General features: G+C 31.2%; 4 protein-coding genes across 8 annotated transcripts; 2 read left to right on the plus strand and 2 right to left on the minus strand.

Annotated features, from left to right (window-relative positions):
* Window positions 1–1,376, plus strand: LOC110609890 (allene oxide cyclase, chloroplastic). Its single transcript, XM_021749722.2, has 3 exons — window positions 1–460; window positions 544–665; window positions 850–1,376. The coding sequence occupies exons 1-3, from the start codon at window positions 142–144 to the stop codon at window positions 1,246–1,248; spliced, it is 840 nt and encodes a 279-aa protein (XP_021605414.1). The 5' UTR covers window positions 1–141; the 3' UTR covers window positions 1,249–1,376.
* A 2,726-nt stretch (window positions 1,377–4,102) lies between these two features.
* LOC110609949 (thylakoid membrane protein slr0575) lies at window positions 4,103–9,064 on the minus strand. Of its 2 annotated transcripts, XM_021749799.2 has the most exons (10): window positions 8,688–9,064; window positions 8,184–8,230; window positions 8,012–8,114; window positions 7,401–7,487; window positions 6,648–6,731; window positions 6,371–6,424; window positions 5,534–5,614; window positions 4,658–4,703; window positions 4,473–4,554; window positions 4,103–4,346 (listed from the first exon to the last, which is right to left on the minus strand). In XM_021749799.2, exons 1-9 carry the CDS (start codon window positions 8,949–8,951, stop codon window positions 4,484–4,486), a joined length of 837 nt encoding a protein of 278 aa, XP_021605491.1. In that variant the 5' UTR covers window positions 8,952–9,064; the 3' UTR covers window positions 4,103–4,346; window positions 4,473–4,483. The 2 variants fall into 2 exon arrangements, with proteins under 2 accessions (XP_021605491.1, XP_021605490.1); XM_021749798.2 differs by having other exon boundaries at window positions 4,300–4,554; window positions 8,688–9,063.
* A 263-nt stretch (window positions 9,065–9,327) lies between these two features.
* LOC110609948 lies at window positions 9,328–14,780 on the minus strand. Of its 3 annotated transcripts, none has more exons than XM_043954027.1 (13): window positions 14,457–14,780; window positions 13,805–13,902; window positions 13,500–13,586; window positions 13,240–13,405; window positions 12,371–13,135; window positions 11,190–11,332; window positions 10,904–11,101; window positions 10,706–10,796; window positions 10,431–10,605; window positions 10,147–10,257; window positions 9,959–10,070; window positions 9,744–9,864; window positions 9,328–9,664 (listed from the first exon to the last, which is right to left on the minus strand). In XM_043954027.1, the coding sequence occupies exons 1-12, from the start codon at window positions 14,592–14,594 to the stop codon at window positions 9,789–9,791; spliced, it is 2,160 nt and encodes a 719-aa protein (XP_043809962.1). In that variant the 5' UTR covers window positions 14,595–14,780; the 3' UTR covers window positions 9,328–9,664; window positions 9,744–9,788. The 3 variants fall into 3 exon arrangements, with proteins under 3 accessions (XP_043809962.1, XP_021605487.1, XP_043809963.1); XM_021749795.2 differs by having other exon boundaries at window positions 9,959–10,055; window positions 14,457–14,778; XM_043954028.1 differs by lacking the exon at window positions 14,457–14,780 and having other exon boundaries at window positions 13,240–13,424.
* Window positions 14,781–18,224: 3,444 nt separating this feature from the next.
* Window positions 18,225–20,831, plus strand: LOC110608124 (RHOMBOID-like protein 9, chloroplastic). Of its 2 annotated transcripts, none has more exons than XM_021747335.2 (7): window positions 18,225–18,382; window positions 18,569–19,076; window positions 19,189–19,393; window positions 19,484–19,649; window positions 19,925–20,095; window positions 20,231–20,385; window positions 20,479–20,831. In XM_021747335.2, the coding sequence occupies exons 2-7, from the start codon at window positions 18,575–18,577 to the stop codon at window positions 20,720–20,722; spliced, it is 1,443 nt and encodes a 480-aa protein (XP_021603027.1). In that variant the 5' UTR covers window positions 18,225–18,382; window positions 18,569–18,574; the 3' UTR covers window positions 20,723–20,831. The 2 variants fall into 2 exon arrangements, with proteins under 2 accessions (XP_021603027.1, XP_021603033.1); XM_021747341.2 differs by having other exon boundaries at window positions 18,335–18,482.
* The last annotated feature ends 59 nt before the right edge of the window (window positions 20,832–20,890 follow it).

Below are 20,890 nucleotides of genomic sequence, written 5' to 3' on the forward strand. Positions count from 1 at the left end.
TTTTCCAGATATGGATGGAAACCTCCTAACGTCTTGTCTTGTCTTAATGCTTAAAAATATATAATACACCCAAAACCCACAAAATCATTTGGCACTTCTCTTCAGATTGAAAAATTACCATAGTTGCTTAATTGGTTAGTGATGCATTCCCTTCTTCTATATAAACCGCCTCTTTTACTCGTGTCCTCAACCCCTCCCTGTCAAAACACTACAAACCTATCATCAACTTTTCCAATGGATTGCTCTACCTTTTCCCTGAGAACCTTTTCTTATGTGAAGGTCACCAATCCTGGTGCAGGACCCACCAAATCACTCTTTCCTTCCAAGTTTTCAACCCCATCTCTCACTCAGAGTTCGACACTCCTCCTTTCAAACACTTCAAGCTTTAGCAACTTCTCTGTCCCCAAGAGATCTTTCTCCTACAGAAGCCAAACGTCTTCATCTGATGATACAAGGCCCAGTAATTGATCTCTCTCTATTTCTTTTGTTTTTGAGTTGATTTTGTGATTAACCGAATTGGGTTCCCTGTTGTTGATTTTGCAGCAAAGGTCCAAGAGCTGAATGTATACGAGTTCAATGAGAGAGATCGTGATAGTCCAGTTTATCTCCGCTTGAGCCAGAAACCTGTTAATTCTCTTGGTGACCTTGTGCTTTTTACCAACAAAGTAAGTTTCGTTTGTTTCCCGAGAAAATCTCCTCCCTACAACAAATAGACTCACTTCAATGTCTATTTGAGAATTTTCCATTTTATCAAATAAGAAATTTAATTAAATTAAAAAACAAATAAAACATGGACCGTTTCTTTATTGCATGAAGTATTAAATCACTGATGATGTTCAAGTGTTACAGCTTTACACAGGAGATCTGAAAAAACGTATAGGAATAACAGCAGGAATAGGCGTATTGATCCAAAACAAACCGGAGAAAGGAGACCGTTACGAAGCCATCTCCAGCTTCTACTTCGGCGATTACGGCCACATAGCGGTGCGAGGACCATACAAGACCTACGAGGATACGTATCTGGCGGTGACGGGAGGGTCGGGCATTTTTCAGGGGGTGTATGGCGAAGTTAAGCTGCACCAGTTAGTTTTTCCATTGAAGCTCTTCTATTCGTTTTCCTTGAAGGGTATAAAGGAGCTACCTGAGGAGCTGCTAGGCACTCTGGTTGACCCACAGCCTTCTGTGGAGCCTCACCCTGATGCTAAGGCTGGTCACTCTCATGCTGCTATTGCTAATTTCACCGATTGATAAATTATCCTTTGGGATTTAGGGAACTAATAAAATAAACTAAAATATTGGGATGTTACCTTTCAAATGTCGTTTTCATGTATTTGCTTTTGTTTTGTCAGTGGAAAATTGTCGTTTTGATAGCAAAATCATTTAAAGTTTGATAGGGTGGACAAAGTTGTTGCAAGTAATTGATGCGCTTTTCTTTTCCTAATTAATTGCATTGCAAATATTTAAAAAGAAGGATTATTGTCAGTATTTAAATTTAAATTTATATATTTGTGGTCAATTAGAGATGTCTTCAATATTATAAATTCTACTTAATTACCTAATTATTATTAGTACTTACAACAAATAAACATATTAAAAAAAAAAAAAAAACAAATAAACATATTGTTAGTTGTTTTATGTACTCTCTATAAATTAAATTATATCAAATTAAATTTATTTAACAATTTAATTCTGATTTTAATTTTTATCCACAACCGTAGTAAAAAATTGATAGTAAAAAATTGATTTATATATATATATATTTTTAATAATTTATAGTGATATTATAATATTAATGTATAATTTTAATAATATATTTAATATATCATATAATTTTGATAAAATTATATATATATATATATATATATATATATATATATATAATTATAAAATTATTTAACTATTAATTATTTTTTATTATTTTATTTAGTCAATTTAATTAGATGATTATAATTAATTATCTTTAAATAAATTACATATATAATATATATACTAATAGAATTATATTATTAAAATAATTATATATATATATATATATAATTATATGTATTTATAATTGTTGTTATTATTTATCTATATATATATAAAATTATTATAATTTTTAATTATTAATTAATTATTAAATATTTATAATAGTATAATTTAACTAATTTAATTAGTTAATTATCTTTAAATAAATTACATATATATAATATATATACTAATAGAATTATATTATTAAAATAATTATATATATAATATAAAATTATTATAATTTTTAATTATTAATTAATTATTAAATATTTATAATAGTATAGTTTAACTAATTTCATTAGTTAATTAAAATTTATTCTAAATAGATTATGTATATATACTATCTTAATGTTAATAAAATTATATTAATAAAATATAAATTACTAAAATAATTATATATAAATTAATATATGTATATACATACTTATAATTTTTTTTTTTAAAATGGAGATCGAAGAGTTGTGAAATAGAATTTAAAATTTCTCAAATTTATTCGGATGCACTTATCACCATACTAAATATATAAATATATATACTTATAATTATTACTAATAATAGTTTTTTATATATATAATTATTATATATTTTAATCACTAATTATTATTAAAGATTTATAAATATATAATTTAACTAATTTAATTTGTTAATTATTTTTATTATATATATATATATTATTTGTTTAAGAGTTATAAAAAATTATATTATATTTGATTATTTAATGTTTTTATATATTTTAAAATATTATCGATATTTGATATTATTTTAAAATTAAAATATAAAATTTATTAATTTAATATAAATAATATTAGTATTATATTAAAAATATTTAATTATTTTATTTAAATTTAAATTTTATTATAAAAAGTAAAAATTGTTCCAAAACTAAAATAAAAAAATTGAAAAAAAAAAACATAAAACTGTACTAAAATTTAATTTAAATAATTTAAGAAACCATCGATAGTAAGCCACATACCCCTAATTATTAATTATTAGTACTAATACCTTTGATTTAGAAAGGCCGCCTAAATCATTAGGAAACAATATCATCATATCCTTAAATTAATTAAATAAGGGTTTATGAAAATTTTAATTTAATTAACTATTATTTTGTCACCAGATATATATATATTATTTAGTGTTTCATATTCAATATTCAGTTTGAGTTTCAATAGCAACAAAATGAATTTAAAAACACGTAGAGTGCATATGGTAAAATAAGTAGTTGTGTTTTAAAATAATATATATAGATTGAATAGTGGTATTTAGAAATTGTACAGACTAGCACTCCCAGCCTTAACCTGATGGTAAGTGCATCCGGTTAAACCTGATAGATCTCAGGTTCGAATTCCCATCCCCCATTTCAAAAAAAAAAAAAAAAACAAGAAATTGCACAGACTAGTCATGGACTTTACAGGTTAATCATGCTTTCTTAAAAATTCATATATGAAAAATACAATTTTTCTTCAAAAGAAATTAATTTTTATCAGCTCTTAAAATATTAAAAAATAAAAAAGTATTGTGTGAATTTTTTTTAAAAATTCCATTGTTTATTTTGAATTTAAAATATAAAATTTAATTAAATTTCATATGACTTAATTTTTTATTTTCTAAACTATTCTTAATGATAAAATAAAAAAAATTACTCTATTAAAAAATTTTATATTTAATACATTTATAACAAGTAACAAAAATATAAACCCAATCACAATATATTAATCGACCCATTTACTGATAAGAAAAATTAAGTTTAGATATTATAAAATTAAAAAAATATAATATATAACTGTCTAAAACTAGTTTGATAGCTTTCATCTTTTAAAGCAAAAAACTTTAAAAAGTTTCTTGAGAGAAAATTATTTAATATGGACATTTTAACAAAAAAATACATATTTGATAGAAATAATTTTAGTTATACCCTATTTTTGGAGTTAAATTCCTAAAATTGCATTCTAATTTTTATCCAAACCAAACACATAAAATATAAAATTTAATTAAATTCTATAAAAATTTAAGAACTAAAATTAAACCACAAGCATAGCGTAAACCGAATCTATCTTAAAAGTTTCACTGGATCTGCTAAACCCACAAGAAGTGTTGTTCATGATACTCACTCATCGCAATTAATTTTATTGAACTTTGGTTTTCCCCTCGGATCATCATTGGAGAGGGTATAATGGGAACTAGATTCCAATTTTACTTGGAGGCAGACAGCCAGTTAAAATAGATTCCCCATTCCCCTTTTTACACCTTCGTGTTAATGGAACTACTTGCTTTTCTATTGCAACAGTGTTGTTCTTGTCATCTCTGCCCATCATTTCATTCAAGTCTTTTTCCATCCGTTTGGTGTGTGTGTATATATATATTTTTGGAGAAACAAATTTTACAAGTTACAGAATATAAATTTTTCATAGACTACTTTGATGAAACAAAAAGATTAAGTAAATAGCAGAATCAGATGATACCATCGATCACTTCATGATGATGTAGAACTGCCGGTTAAGTTGGAAATTAGACGGACTTCATATAGATTATTCTCCCCCTTCCCTGTAAACCATGATCATATACAAGTTTTATTCTTTCAATACGTATGCAGTTCCGCAGATGCTACCCAGCAAAATTATTTACACAGATCAAGCAAAAGACTCACCAACTTCAGCTGTGACGCCCGGTCCAAAGAATGAAGCAAATTTTGCCTGAAAATACATTATAATATTATATTGGCTTAAGTATTCAATGCAACTATTTGTTTACTTAAGTTAAAGTACACGTGAGAGAATATCAAGCACTTCTCAAACGACACCAACCAAGAACTTAAACAAGCTCTTGCATAATAAACACATAAGCAGCGGTGAATCTAGGCCCCCAAATTCAAGGAAAGATATTTATAGACTCTAAAATTTGTAGTGTGAAAACATACTCGTATTAAATAATTAAAAAGAAAATCTAAATAAAATTTATCCCACATCATTCACCTAGTGTTTGGTTGAATAATATATATTAGCCGGCTTAAAAATAATTAAATAATTTGAATTAACTATTTTGAACATAATAGAAAATGGATCCAAAAATTATTCGAGTTAATTTAGGCCGGATGTACAATTGCAAACCAAAAAAAAAAATCATATTTATTCATATATGAACAAAACAAAAATGGTACAACAAAATATGTATTTTCAATTTACCACCTCTATTAGAGCTCTTTTTCTGCATAAAATGAATCTAGATAATTGACTAGATATCAAATTGTCCAACAATGTAATCCTAAATGTAGGTTATCAATGAGTTGCAAAAGATAGTCTTTAGAGATTACTTCTATTAAGAGGTAGTGAAAATAAAAAAAATTTATGAGGGGTGGATACTTGGATATCATAATTCATAAAATTTATTGATAACAAATAATACTTGTTAATGGTTTTCAACAATGTTGGGGGGTGGCCGCAGCCCCCCACCCTCTGGGATCTGCCACTGCACATAAGTAAAATATACTCCACTCTTAAACTTTGAAGTTCATGCAGTTGTTTACCTGTCTTTTTTCAAAATCCGACAACTGCAATGCTTTTGCCTCAAACACCAAGACTAGGCAGTATTTACCATCTTCTGTTACCTAACATGACAATGACATGAACAAAAATGATAAACTTATGAATAATAAGTAGTTAAGAGCCTCCAGAAAAGTAATTTAGGAAGCAAGGATCTGTTTAGAATGTTTAGACAATGATGATGGAAGAAAAAACAAACCAACCTCTTTAGCATTCTACACTTTCAGCAATGAGAAAAAAGGACCTTAAGAAATTAAATGCTCAACATCACTTGATAAGCAGAAGATTTTCATAATTAGATGGTTAGACTTATTTTCTGGTGAACTAGAAAAGTAAATGCATTACAATGACCAAGATGCCAAAAAAACAGTATTCAGTAAATAGCTGTGCCATGGTACTGGTAGGCCAATAAAAATTTATGGTTTCTAGATGCATATTAAAAAGGAAAAAAGGATATAAGTCCAATATTAAAAAGGCAAAAAGGATACAAGTCCAATTAAGTCCATGTATTTTTACTCAAGGGCTAAATAAGCTCAATTCAAAATTTTGGACCAATTAAGCTCATGTTCTGTTACTCAAGGGCCAAATAAGCTCTCATCTAATATAATAACATTTTTTTAATAATAAAATATTATTTTTTAATAATAAAAATATTTTTTATATGATAGAAATTCATTTTATAATTTTAAAAATTATTTATTATATCTATATATTTTTTAAAATTTTTAGTGAAGTTGCTTAATTGATCCAAAATTTTGAATTGGGATTATTTAGCCCTTCAGAGGTTTAATTGGACTTATTTTCTTAAAAAAAAAAAATACCTCTTCACGAATCATCTGTAGAATAGGAGCACTCCTCCTTGGAATTCCTCCACCCTGAAATGAAAGGCAGATCAAATATACTAGTGGTAGCAATCCTTAACATAATAGAAAAGGAGGGATGAGGAGAGGGGTAAAGGCACTAAGGCAGTATAGAATACTTATACAATGGAAAACCTATCCTCTTAGCAGATCAAACAGATGATAGTAATATTAACAATAGAATGATAAAGGAGGGGCTAAAAGCACCAATGTAGAATAAAAAAGTTACATAGCATACCTGACCATACTGAAAAATTCGCTTCAATGCCTCATCCAAATGCTGCTCATCTCCATACCTATATCTCGTAACATCACTCCTAACCTAATTAAACCATAATAAGTTGTTCTGTCTATGAAAGTCAATATACATAGGCATGTATCCTAACATATATGTATCATACTACTATTATCAGTGCCAATAATGCCTCAGAAATGACCACAAATTAACTAGCTATCAACTCAAAACCAATATCACCACCACCACCACAACTGCTATAGAAAGCGGAAACTACCCCTACATAACCACACCAATCACTGAAAGCAATACTATCATACTACCATCACCATTGCACCACCACCACCACTAACAGTAGTATCAATATCATTAGCACAATAATACCATCATAAGCTATGTACACCCAAAAAATAAAAAAAACCACCCTAATCTATAAGAATCCATAACTATGGACCTTCATTATTTACATCTGTAAATGTTAATATAAATTTCTTCCATTTTCTTAATCCTATAACAAATACGTATTCAATTGAATAATAAATAGTAGAAAATGAAATCTAGAAATGTAAGTAGAAAAAAGAAATTGGCAAGTAAAAGAGGCCCTATTTTTGGAAATGTTTCTTAATTTCTGCATTTTTATCTCTTGATTTAATTCTTCAAACTTGGTTCAACACTAACCTAAGTTCACAAAATCTTCCGAGTCAAACTACTCAATAAAAAGTAAAATCTTCTGAATCAGCCAAATGATAAAAATACCTGTTTAAGGATTGGAGTGGCACTTGTTTCCCTTAACATTTGAGCATCAGAATAAGTTAGGCATGGTACTGGCTTCAGTTCTGCATACTGTACCAGTCAAAGGGAAGTGACATTACTTTAATGCCAGTGTAATTAGAATAAAGCAATAGACAATCTAGGTCAACATTTTATATAGGTTTTAAATACACCTAGAAAGAAAATCTAGCAGAACCATATCATTCTAATAAAACATATTTGGAACAAACTATGTTAATTCTTAGTTTCTTCAGTGCATCCCATTTTGCACTTGCCAATTTAAGCATCTTATTTTGTACAACTGTATCATCTCATAACTATATCTGGTTCCCCTGAAAGTATGATTACCCTTTTAGCTTGGACTTGAATTATGAGAAGACTTAAAATTCAAAGAGTTGCTGCAAGTAAATGCAAAAAAGTAACCCAGTTTGTAGTTGGATCCCTTGTCAATACACATTATTATACTTATGATTCAGCAAACACATTAATGTCAGATTTTTTTTTTTATAAAAAAGACTACTTAAAAGGAGAATGTCTATGATATATATCTCTGTTAATAGTCATAGAATCCTCGTCGTGAAGAAGAAAAATTTTACCTTGAGAGCCATACCAATAATTGCAAGAGGGAAGCCATATGTTAGCATTAATGCCGACCACTCAGATCCTGGGAGGATATTAAAGTAAGCCCCAAAACCATACCTGCGGATCATGCACAATCAGCATCCAATTTAAGAATGCAAGGTGCCATCAAAAGATAAGAGAACTCACGATAGGAGTGAAATCCCAAAACCGAGTCCAATGACACCAAAAGAAACCTGAAAATATTAGACAAAATAAGACTGAATTCGGATAGGAGGAACTTAAAATGAAGGAATGTGGACAACTTACTTAGTTTAAATTGTGCAAAAATAGTATAAAATTTCTGCTGGTTTTTGATAGCTCATAAATGTGGATCAAAATAGTTTTAAGGATTAAGGAAGTAACTATCCAAAATTTGGTTGTTGAATATATACACATATTCTGAACTAAAAACTTAAAATTGAAAATTTGCATCCATACATAACCTAATTTTTCATTCCTCAAAATGAATGAAACGAACTGCGCCCACTAGTTTCCAGTATTTTATTCTTCAATTTTGACACATTATTAGAGAAAAAGCTAAACATACTTAAGAGAATACCAGCTACTCAAAACTCCTGTTAATCGAGCAGAAAATGTTGCCATGAAAAACCAGAAAATGAAATAGAAGAGAAATCCCATTCGTTACAGAACCTTAGCGAGAGAGAATTCATCATCAGGAACAGTAGTTTTGGCAGAAGAGGGCGAAGCAGCAGTAGAAGGCTGAGTTGAATCGGCAGCTCTCGTTACGAACACCACCTTCAAATTCTGCGGTCGATTCGCGACCAATCTTGCATCGAAACGTGCCGGCTGCTGCGGCGGCGAAGTGGGATATACTGATAGAAAGAAACGCTCATGATGGGAGCGGAAGATGGCTGGTCTAGATGGTACAGGGGGTGGTGAAAGTACTGCTTTCATTGTAGGCCACTGAGTAAGCTCCACAGGTTTAGTTCTTTTTTCTGTCTATAATCTTTTTGAAGAGAAGAATGAGAGGTTACAGTTTGATGAAGCAGAAGCAAGCCTCAACCGCCAAAACTATGATTACGTGGCACTCTTCTTTCTCTCTATCATTTTATTTTTTTTCTTTTTCCTTTTCCCTTTAATTAATTAATTCATCTATTTATTCTGTTTGTTAAAAAGAGAAGTCATTTTTTTAAAAATAAATATTTTAAAAATTATAAAACTAACTTGTCAACCAAAATACATGAAAGAATTTTATAATTACTTCGTTAATTTAGCTCTTTTTACGGACGGATATTGATTCTAGATTATTAAATATAACAGACTATGACGTGGCATTTTAAGATTATTAAATCATACATGATGGATGATGTAACCTACAAATATAATATTTTATCAAACTACACAATAATACCCTTTTAGCAAACAGCGCGAATTGTATACTTGAAAAATAACATTGTACATGTTCACGAGGACTGGGAATGACCTCCGCAGACTACAGGTAAGCTCGACAATTGGCATCTCCCAAAAAAAGGTCATACGTCACCGTTTTAAGAAGCTCATACAACCTATTCTGAGCGAAGATGTTGCAAGTTCAGCATCAGACCACTTTCTTGATGCCATTGTAAAAAAATTTAGTAGCAGATAAATCTCAGAATTTTCTTCCTACACTGTTTTAACATAAAAACAAGACAAAATCAGTATTACATTTAATGATTAGCGTTTTTACTGAAAACTACAATTTCTTACCTGAAATAAATTATGCACAAAAATATGGCAAAGTTGTCAGTAAAATCATACTGCAAGTTTGTTTTGATCGTCTCCAAATAATGGGGTTTCAGTATCCTTTTGAATCCTAAGTCTTTTTGTCCTGAAATCAGAGATTTGAAAATTAGTTGAAATCATACATGCCTTATGTCAAACAAAGGATATGTATCAAAAGATCAATCAGTAAATAGAGTTACCTTAAGGAGGAGATGTACTTCTCAATTCCTTGTTTCTGTTCTGCATCATACACAAACCATTTCTCCTCAGATGCAGCTGAAGCCCAGCTCCCTAAATCTGTAAACGAGAAAACTGATAAGTTGGACCCAAATTGGTATCTTTGATGAGCACAAATCAAAATAAACCAAGCTGAGTCGAGCAACCTAACCTTGAAGCAAGATGTCTGGTTCATTATTATAACCTTTCAGTCTCCAAAAGGCATGACCATTGACATCCAAAAGGATAGGATCTGTTCTAACAGCATCAGATCTTTGTCTCTCTGAGCACATTATGCAAAGGCTGGTTAGATAACGTTATTTCTCTTAGTTTATCATACTAGGACTTGGCATTTAATCCACAAAAATGATATAATAGTACAAACTATAAGGACATATATTATATGCTGAAGCCAAAAAGATGCTGAAATAACTCGAAAGCTTAGAAATCTCATACTTTTGGGAACCATTCCCATAGCCTCCATGATTTCTGCACGAGCTTCAGCAGCTTCTTTTTTTATCTGTGAAACTATTGCTTCATACTCAGAAACAGAGAAAGGGGCATCATTTTTTGCTTTTGCAATGATGGCTTTGGCCACCTCGTCCTGCACCTTCTCTTTCAATTGCTTCTCCTGTGCCAAAATCCAATCGAACATTTTTTTTGTCACAATAAAATATCAATTCAAGAACATCACTTGAAAGCTAAAATATGCATTTAGAATCACTTAATACCTTAACCTTCGCTGCAAGAACCTTTTCTTTTGCTTCTTTCTCTCTTTCAGTAAATTTGGAATTTTGATCATCTATCCAGCTCCTCAATGCTCTAGAATTATATCAAAAACAAACATAAGGTCGAAGCATCAGCCATTTAGGACTAATCAAATGTGAAACAAGAACCTAGGTATTAAAGGATTCCACATTCTTGCTTACTTTGTATTAAGAGCCTCATCACATAGAAAGTTTAAGAGCTTAAACTTCTGTGAGGTGCTCAACATATCGTATCCTTCATTACCACGATCAAAACAATCTGAGGGGAGTCCCGTTGATATGAATTTGCATTTAGAGACGCATTTCGCAAGAGCTTGCAACCATGAATTTTTGCCATTTGCTGGGCTCAGGGCGGGAGATCTGTACAAGAAAACTACATATTATTACAATTCCGTCCCATTAAAGGAAACACAGTTGAAAACAAATGTATTCTGGAAGAAACTTGTACTCTTCTCCTATATCCTCTTGTATCAGAAGCAATAATTTGATATGAAAGTGCGTTAATAATGAGCCTTGTGATCGGCGTGCTCTTCGGCCAAATATTATTTCTCTAATCACTGCTTCAGCTTGCCCTTTCTTGAGATCAAGAACCTGAAGATGTAAATGACCATAAATAAACAGATGATGAACGAACAAGAAAGTTATTAGATATTCTTTAAATGCTCGGTGATGAAAAATGAAATCATGCCATATCAATGCAAAAGTCAACATTTCAGTTACTGCAGCATTTAAACTGTTGAAGTATAATCATAGCCACAGTCGCAGATCTAACTCCGCGCTGAGTTGGCCAAAGTGGGACAGGAGCCTATGGCGGGGTTCAAATGCAAAGCCCTTAAGGCTAATTTTTTTTAGATTATTTTGCTTTTTTTTTGTATTTTCACAGGTATATAAATATATAATATTCTCCTAATGTATCATGTTAAAAAACTCATAGAAAAATAAAAAAACTTAGCCACCATGGATATAACGAAATTAGTGAATTACATTAATGTGTGACTTATTCTTTAATTGTATGATTGTTTGAATTTTAACATAAACTGTGCTGAAATTAGAAAGCAAGAAAAAATAAACTAACAGGACAGAGAGACAAGAAGTTAATGTTATTGTTGTCTAAGAAGTTAGTGATATTATTGTGAAGACATAAAATAAACAGAAGTGGCTAATAGACCCATATGCCCAGCAACCTAACAGGTGAGTGGCCATGCCTACAAAACAAGCAGCAAGCCCTACTGCCTCTTGAAGAGGCTAGACAGACAAAATAAATTAAAAGAAATGGATGTACTACCACTAGATGTGTGTCTGTATATATACAAAGAAATGGATTTCATAGCAATTTATATCCAATTGATAGAAGTAATCAACATTAAAACATGCAGAGTATCATATTTGGCTTAGTACTCCTCTGTCACATGAAGGTAGACTTGCTTTCCTTTTCTTTATTAGCCTCAAATTATAGGCCACTTTAAAAAGATGTTAATTTATTTATTAGCTTCCTATTATATCATATTTAATATGCTTTGAAAAGTAAATTTTATTAATTCAAAAAATACATATGAGTGGAAGGTAAAAAGACAAATATGCTTATTTGAATGATGGAGGGTGTATCAATTTAATTGGATTTGGTAGTACCTCACTAAAAGCAGCACAAAACTCAAAGAATTGCAACGCATCCCCAGCATCTCCACGAGGTAATTCAATTCCTGCTACAGTAGTTAAGCAGGTGGATAGAGGCAATGGAATACTATCATCATTTTGTTTGCTCTGGTGCTCTACAGTACACTTGTTAATTTTGCAAACCTCTACAGCTGCCATATTCTTGGATTCAAGCTTATCAATTTGAACATCACTCAAAACTACTCCATTTTTAAAATTTTCAGCATCCCTCTCTTCGTTTGCAGTATGAGAAACAGGAACATCCTTCAGCATTTGTGTCTTAAGCTTCTTTTTCTCAAAAAAGTTACCTGCAGCCTTTTTATTCACAGTTGCTTCTTTCTTTGAAATATCTTGAAACTGTGTCTTAGATTTCTTTTCTTCCACAATAGCACCTTCATGCTTTCCATTTTTCTTTACTTCTTTCTTAGGAGTTTCTTTGTGCTGCGTCTTAGACTTATTTTTCTCTATCAAAACACTTTTACCCTCTTCAATTATTTTCCCTTTGTTTTTGGAGACTTCCTTGGTAAGTGTAGATTTCTGACCGCTCTTCCCTGAACTAGCATCAACGCCACCATCATCATCCCTGGTGCTGTGATTAACTTCCAGTAATTCCTCCCTTCTCATTTTCTTGGACTTCCTGTTAGACACTAGTATTAAATTCGGAGAATGCTCATTCAGATCACTACTTACACCAAAGGAGTTTTCTTTCCCTGGTTTTCTTGGTGAAGCAATTCTGGACTCCTGTCAAAAGCATCAATCCGCATATTAATTAGTATAATCAGCAACCCTATCAATGAAGCAGCCAACAACATAACATGACCTCCATGATTAATAAACATTCACACCTTTGTGGAAGCAGGTTTCTTCGATGAAACACTTGCATCTTTTGCAGTTCTGTCAATACCAAAATTCTCAGGACCTTTAACCTGCAACAGTTCTGAGACAGAGGAAAATCCATTTTCCTTGGCTGTGTGCACAAGTATACCAGTTGGTTTATGACCTCTCTTCTTCCTGGAAAGTGGAAACAGAACTACACCATTTGATTCACCCAGAGGACGTGCAATACAACAAGCAAGTCTATCAGAATATCATGCAAGGCACTTACATACACAAGCTGCAATTGCAAATGCCCCTACACTTGGGACATTTCCACTCATCAATCAATGCTACCTCTTCAGCTTTCTCCCCATACCTAAGAACAGCGTTATGAACCAATTTGACAATAAAAAAATTTGCTATAACTGAAAAAAATAATAATAGAAAAAAGATAAGAGCTAAAATTTTGGTTTTTTTTAACTATTTGGCCAATGATAATAAGCAGTATTTTTCAACATCTAAGAGTGGTTTTCAAAAAAAAAAAATTGCAAGCAGAAATGCGAAACAGGCTTAATCAAGGTAACAAAATTTAACCTGTTCAGTAAGCATTTATGGCAGTATTTAATTGGGCATTGCTTGTTTCCTTTCTGATTCTTGCAACCGGCTGCAAAATCCCTTGTTTTTTGCCGGCACTTCAACAATTAACATAAATCAATGAGATCCCAAAACTAAACAGAGAAAAATAGATGGAAAATATCACTTACAAATATAATATTAACATAAAGTTTATAGTAGTCTATAAAAGCTTAAATAAGACCTTAATCCCAATAAGTCCAACAAATGAACCTATAAGACCATCGATTTTGTGAAGAAACTGGGGTTTATATTTAATCATTTCCAATATGATCATCATAACGAATGTACTTAACACCACAAAACGAAGATCCAGAGCACTCTCCTTCATTTGCTCTCACTGAAACCAAAAAAAAAAAAAACTGGAAATTTTCTAAGAGAGATAAATTATTCAAATTTTACTTTCTTCCGTTTTCCCTCGTTATAAACCAAAACAAGACTACTAAGAAAGATAAATAATGATTAAGAGAAAAAAAGTTCTGGGCAAGCATAAAAAACAGAGAAATGAATCATGATATTCTCTCATTTTTCCTGCAGAAACCCAAGCAGAGAACCAAGAAATGGCTATTGAAAACAGACTAAAAAAAATAGAAAAGGAATACGAAGATATTACTTGGTGGCAAGTCTTGCCATTTTGCGAATCATATATTCTGCTTCCGATGAGGCGAACTCCATTGCAATTAGAGAGACCCTTCTCCTCTTGAGTAGCAACTTCCCCGTTCAAATCAGGACCTGAAGAAGTAACAGCCATAACTGCTGCAACTGCTTTTTGGAAATATTTCCTAAATGAAAACAAACACGGATTACGGATATCTTACACGACAAAGGGATTTTCGGAGAACTGTCTTAGCTTTTTGACTTGTTTTAAAATTGGTTCCCTCCATTCCTGTATTGGCGGGAGAGATTTCAGAAGACCGAAAATTTTTGGGGGCAATCAATAAATTTCTTGATTTTGGATTTTTGGAGGGTAAGTGGACCGCCAAATGTTTCATTTTCGGCTTTTTTTAAATATCTCCTCCTATAATTGATATTTTACTTTTTGTTTAGATGAAATTTTTTTATAAATTGCCGGTATATCTAATTGGAAATAAATTTAATTAAACTCTAAAGAATAAATAAATTTATTTTATTTTTTTAAATAAACTCTTATAGTTATCCTTTTAATAATAAAATATCATTTTTATTTTATAATTTTAAAAATTATTTACTATTTTTAGTTTTTAGTTTTTTTATTAAAATATTAAAATTTATATTTTAAAAATTAAATTCAAAAAATAATATTTCGTTGGAAAAAAAAATAAACTAACTTTAATGGACCCTTAAATAAAAATATAAACAATATAATTAGACTTGTTTCTATAACTAATTTATTTCTCTTAGTTAAATGGTAATAGATATTATTAGGTAATATGTATAAATTTTTACTAATAATTATACAAAATTTGCTCTTTATATTTTTTAATAAATTAAAAATAAATGAGTATTGCTCTGGATATATTATAAAGTTTATTAAATATTAATGATATTAGAGAAAATAAATTAATTATTTGAGAGAAAATAAAAATAACATTTACGGATTATTTGGTTGTTGATGGAGAAAAAACTAAAAAATTGAAGAAAAAAAACAACTGAAATAAAATATTTATATTTATATAGTTTATTGGTTAAAAGGATAATAATTTTATGATTTTTTATATTTATAGTCTAAATTATTAATTTTAAATAAAAAAATTAATTTTAAATTTATTATAAGAGAAAATTACTTTTTAGTCCCTGAGGTTTAACATAATTAATACTTCTGTCCCTCTATTTTGGCGACCCAATACTTAAGTCAATACTTTTTAGTCCAAATTCGTAGAAAGGTTAGGAAGAATAAGAATAGGAAGAAGAAAGAAGAAGAAGAAGAAGAAGCTGCAAAAAGAGTAGGAAGAAGAAGAAAATAAGAAGAAGAGGGTTAATTTTGTCAATTCACGTGTCCCAAACGGCTATTTTGGACGAAAGGACTACGAATTTGGACGGAAGAGAAAGTGAGAGACTTAAGTGTTGGGTCGCCAAAATAGAGGGACAGAAGTGTTAATTACGTTAAACCTCATGGACTAAAAAATAATTTTCTCTTATTATAATTATAATAACTATTTAAATTAATTTTGATTAATTGAAATTAAATTTTAATTAATATTCTAAACTCTTAATTATATAAAATTTTTAAATTATATAATTAAAAAACTTAACTCTCTTATATTTAAATAAAAATTTTAATCTAGAATTTTAGGTAATTAAATTTTTTTTCCCAATTAAATTAATTTAGACCAAGCAACTCCAATACAATCTGTATTTTGTAGTAAGTCAATTTTACAGTCGGGATTATCCAACCACACAAGCTCAACCTCTCCTGCCATTGCTAATCTCGCAAAATAATCCGCAACACTATTAGTTTCTCTAAAAATCTTTTTAACTTCCACCTCCCAACATTGCTGCAGAAGGCTATTGATGTTTCTTAATAAATTAACAAGTCTGAGAGTTCTTTAACCTTGTCCCTGAACTAAAGCCACAGCAGTTGTACAATCAGATTGTAATTTAATCTTCTTCCACCCTCTTTCCCAAGCCAACCTTAAAACACTATAAATCCCCCACAACTCCGTTTCCAAATGATCACATCTATCCAAAGTAAGCGTAAAACCGTCAAGCCAGCGACCGAAATGGTCCCTGAAGACACCAGCACAACCTCCACCACGAGAATTCACACTACTATATGTGTTAACCGTTATCCATCTTAAGCCACCTGGTTAACAAGCAATGAAAGATAAATACTTCAACCCATCATTGTGCAGCGAGTCTCTCTGCCATGCCACCTAAACCGTTTTAGCATCCTTCAAAATAAAATTCAACAAGATCTTAGAGTGGTGAGAATCACGATCAAATACAAAGAAATTTCGCCACTTCCATAGCCACCATAGACCGACAGCAAACACAATATCCCAATAAACAGCATTGATCTGAGCATCAATACCCTGTAAATTAGAGGCTAGCCACCTAAATACATCATTGGTACGAAAGAAATTATTCTCAATTTGTTCAGCACTAAGCTGATTCCACAATCGCATTACCAAAGGACAATCTCTTAAAGCATGGAAGATCGTTTTCGGTGCAGAAGAGCATAAGCCACAACCATCAAAATTAGTGAAATCTCTTTTCTTCCTCTCTATGTTACACATGATTTTTCCATGAGCAACCTCCCACATAAACATTCTAACTCGATGTTTTCCTCTAACCTTCCATATCCATTTCCAAACCCGCTGATGGTCTTCCCCATTAGAATTTAAAAGAATTTCATATCCTGATTTAACAGAATACCTACCCGATGAGTTTATACTCCAAATCATGCCATCAACATCCTTAACACCATTAGACAGAGTTAACGGTTGTAAAAAGCTCAAAATATTTTGGGAAATAACTTCCCTCAATACATTCAAATTTCATCCTACACCCTCAATCCAGTAGTTGCGAATATTATTTTATAGACTCAAATGGGAAGCAAGCACTAAAACGAACTCAATTAAAGGTCCTATAGACAGCCATGAATCTGTCCAAAAGAATATTTCATTCATAGAAACCACATTGTGACTGATTCCTTTACGAAGAAGTTTCAAACCAAAATAGACTGTTCTCCAAAATTTAATATTTTAACTAAAATTTAATTTAAATTATTCATATAATAAAAGTAATAACACATATTATGTTATGTAGACTAATTTAAATATGATCAAAATTAATTAAAAATTTATTATAATTATAATAAATTTAAAATTTAAGTATTTTTTATTAAAAAATTAAACTATAAATATAAAAATTTATAAATTGAGATTTTTTTTAACTAATATAAATGTGAAAGTCCGTTGATGTTACATATATAAATTTTAAAAATTATTCATAATATTGATTACATCTACCAATATAAATAATTCTTAAATTTTTGTTATTTTTATTTTCTCTCAAATAACTAATTAATTTTCTTTGATATAATTAATATTAATAAATTTTAAAATATGTCCAGAGTAATACTCATTTATTTTTAATTTTTTTAAAAAATTACAGATATAAAATTTTAAAGATTATTAGTAATATTGGTCAGTCAGTTCTATTTCTCTAATAAAAAAGAAAGAAGAAAGAAGAAAGAGGAAGGAAGCATTCTTAAAAATGGAATAAATTGGTCATTTTCCACTTCCTACAATGGCATATGAAGTTGACAGACAAAGGCTTTTAGTTCACTAAATGTACTGGGCTCATAGCAAATCTACAGTGGGGCAAACCCAATTCAAAATAGGGTTTAAGATTGGTATCTGTCACATGTGGCAGCATTCCAATGGGCCACCAAAGATAAGGCATCAAAAACTAGATTTTATGATTTAAACATATTAGTCTTTTCTTTCTTACAACCTTGAAATTATGGAGATTACATTATTATCATCATGTTCCTATAATCCAATCAACACGTAAAGAGATATCTGCTAATAGTACCAGTTAGATTTCATATTGTTGGTATGTCTACTGTGAATCTACCTCTCATGGCGTTTCTGTTCTCGTTCTCTGTTTTGCTCTGTTCTTCTGAAAGCAAGAAACGAATGAACTTTGATTTTGGGTTTGCTGTTATAGGGTTTTATTTTCTGTGTCTTGTCTGAAATTCTGCTGCAATTTCCGATTGAATTTTTTTCCCTTTACTTTCAGGTTTAGATGGCTGTAGTTCCAGTTTTCTGCAAAATTCCTTACAAAGAACAAGCGATCCCACCCCCTCAAAATTCAGCAAGACAGCATGAGAGAGGTCTCACGTGCTTATGTTATGCCTTTCCACTTTCTTGTAGTGCACGCAAGCGGTGGCAAGTCCTCTGTCTGTATCCTAGTGCTGATATTTCCATGAAAACGAAGACAAGAGGAGAAGGAGCAATTCTCATTCAAGGTGCTCTGCATTTCCACAACACCATTGAAGGATTGGCCCTGCATAAAGTCTGGAATTTAAAAGGAGAAGATTACGTGGCATCACATTTATCAAAGACTAGTACTAATCAGAAGCAACTGAGATTACTAGATTCTTATTTTGGAAAATTACAAGGCAATGCAACTCAGCAATCTTCAAGTTCTCCTGAGAAGACAATGGGGTTACTGGATAAAAGCAGACAAATCAATACAAAGGAGGAATTGAAAACTCTAGATTCCTATCTTGGCAAACTTAATAAAGGTTAGACATAATTTCTTAATACTTCCGTTTAATATTTATTGATAAAAGGTTGGGCATAACCTCTGAAAATAATTGATTTTTTTTTTTTGTGTGTGTGTGTGTGCGCCTTCAGATGCAATCTCCAGAAAAGATGTTTCATCTACTTTTGATGGCCAAACTATTGAAGAAAATCCAGCAGAAAATCATGAAAATTATGTAAGAGGTGATGAGGAGAAGCCAAAAAGTTTCATTAAGTTGAGCCAAAGGGATGTAAATAGTGATTCTGGGAGATCTCAAGTCCTGCATCAAAATGATGAAACCTCGGATTTGTATTTAATGTAAGTAAATTCATGTCTTTTATTATTGATACAGAATAGAATGTGGCTAATAACATCTCTAACTCTATTTGTTGTGAATTTTGCATGCAGAAGCATTTTGGCTTCTATAAACATTGCAGTTGTTTTGTTTGAAATAGCCAGTCCAGTTAGAAATTCTGAGTTTGAGCTCTTTTCTATCCCATTAATCTATGGAGCAAAGATAAATGATTTGATCCTGGTTGGAGAATGGTGGAGGCTATTGACACCAATGTTTCTGGTACAAGATTGACAACTGGGTTCGTGTTCCCATTCTGTTACTGTTTTTCCATCTCTCTTGATTAACAAATGAAACTTGCATTAGAACACATATTTTATGCAAAAAATTTGTAAGAAATGAAGTAAAATTCTCTTAATCATCCAAGCAACAGTTTACGATTAGCGATTGGGGCTCGAAGTCGAGACCAAGCGATTGTTTATTTTTGCCAAATTTAATGTGATTTGGCTTTGAAATTTCTGTCACGTTATCTCTCACAAGTAAATGGGAAAATGCAGCACTCAGGGGTGTTTCATGTGGCTCTTGGATGTTGGTCACTTCTTACATTTGGACCACAAGTTTGCCGAGGTTATGGTTCATTTACGTTTTTCTTGATATACTTGCTCGGGGGAATTTCCGGCAACCTGACAAGCTTTCTTCATACACCACAGCCAACTGTTGGTGGAACAGTAAGCTGCATTGCCTCTCTCTCTCTTTCTTTTCATATTTCTTTAATACTGCATACATATGACAGACGTTGATTCTTCTACCTACAGCCTTTAAAGTTCTTTAATAGAGACCAATGATTTCATATATGTATGCAGGGACCAATATTTTCTATAATTGGAGCTTGGCTCGTTTACCAAGTACAAAACAAAGGTGTAATTGATAAGGATGTTTCAGAGAGCATGTTCCAGAAGGCAATAATCACAACTGGTCTTAGCTTCATACTGAGCCATTTTGGTCCAATTGATGACTGGTATGCATTTAAATTTTATTATTTCAGTTGTCTTAATAACTCAGAATACTCTCTTTTAATCCATTTAATATTTGTAATTGTTAAATTTTGTAGGACTCATTTAGGAGCAGCTTTAACTGGCATAGCGTATGGATTTTTGATATGCCCAACACTGCAGCTGGACAATGCATCTTCGGGAAGTGGCCAAGATGAAGGCATTGCGCTTCTTAGAAGAAGTGCAAATCCTTGTAAATCACTTGTGTTATTCGCCGTCTTCATTCTTTGCTTAGGTTCTTTACTTTTCTTTATGGAACCTCCTCTAGACTCTGAGGTACCTGATGAGTTGTTGTGGTTTTGAAAACATTGCAAATACCTTTGTGTGGGATGTGCCTATGGTGCTGTTTCAACTGGGAAACAAAGGACAGACATCTGTATTTATAGCAATAAATAATTTCTTTGTAGTGATCTATCAGTTCTGGAGCTGCCGGTGAATTTCATTTCCAACCACATATCTTCAACCTTGTGG

This window comes from Manihot esculenta, chromosome 2 (genome assembly GCF_001659605.2).
Source record: "Manihot esculenta cultivar AM560-2 chromosome 2, M.esculenta_v8, whole genome shotgun sequence".
In the NCBI taxonomy this organism is placed as follows: domain Eukaryota; kingdom Viridiplantae; phylum Streptophyta; class Magnoliopsida; order Malpighiales; family Euphorbiaceae; genus Manihot; species Manihot esculenta.

Bases quoted from the DNA above. Each gene is read 5' to 3' on its own strand.
- LOC110609890 (XM_021749722.2), top strand. From the start codon at position 142: ATGCATTCCCTTCTTCTATATAAACCGCCTCTTTTACTCGTGTCCTCA. The intron at 461-543 runs GTAATTGATCTC...TTGATTTTGCAG, and splicing joins ATCTGATGATACAAGGCCCA to CAAAGGTCCAAGAGCTGAAT. The intron at 666-849 runs GTAAGTTTCGTT...CAAGTGTTACAG, and splicing joins TTGTGCTTTTTACCAACAAA to CTTTACACAGGAGATCTGAA.
- LOC110609948 (XM_043954027.1), bottom strand. From the start codon at position 14,594: ATGGCTGTTACTTCTTCAGGTCCTGATTTGAACGGGGAAGTTGCTACT. The intron at 13,903-14,456 runs GTAATATCTTCG...TAATTGTTGAAG, and splicing joins ATGGCAAGACTTGCCACCAA to TGCCGGCAAAAAACAAGGGA. The intron at 10,797-10,903 runs GTAAGCAAGAAT...ATATAATTCTAG, and splicing joins GATGAGGCTCTTAATACAAA to AGCATTGAGGAGCTGGATAG.
- LOC110609949 (XM_021749799.2), bottom strand. From the start codon at position 8,951: ATGAAAGCAGTACTTTCACCACCCCCTGTACCATCTAGACCAGCCATC. The intron at 6,425-6,647 runs GTATGCTATGTA...CTTTCATTTCAG, and splicing joins GAATTTTTCAGTATGGTCAG to GGTGGAGGAATTCCAAGGAG. The intron at 5,615-6,370 runs GTATTTTTTTTT...TTGTCATGTTAG, and splicing joins TACAGATGATTCGTGAAGAG to GTAACAGAAGATGGTAAATA.
- LOC110608124 (XM_021747335.2), top strand. From the start codon at position 18,575: ATGGCTGTAGTTCCAGTTTTCTGCAAAATTCCTTACAAAGAACAAGCG. The intron at 19,650-19,924 runs GTACAAGATTGA...GGGAAAATGCAG, and splicing joins TATTGACACCAATGTTTCTG to CACTCAGGGGTGTTTCATGT. The intron at 20,096-20,230 runs GTAAGCTGCATT...ATATGTATGCAG, and splicing joins AGCCAACTGTTGGTGGAACA to GGACCAATATTTTCTATAAT.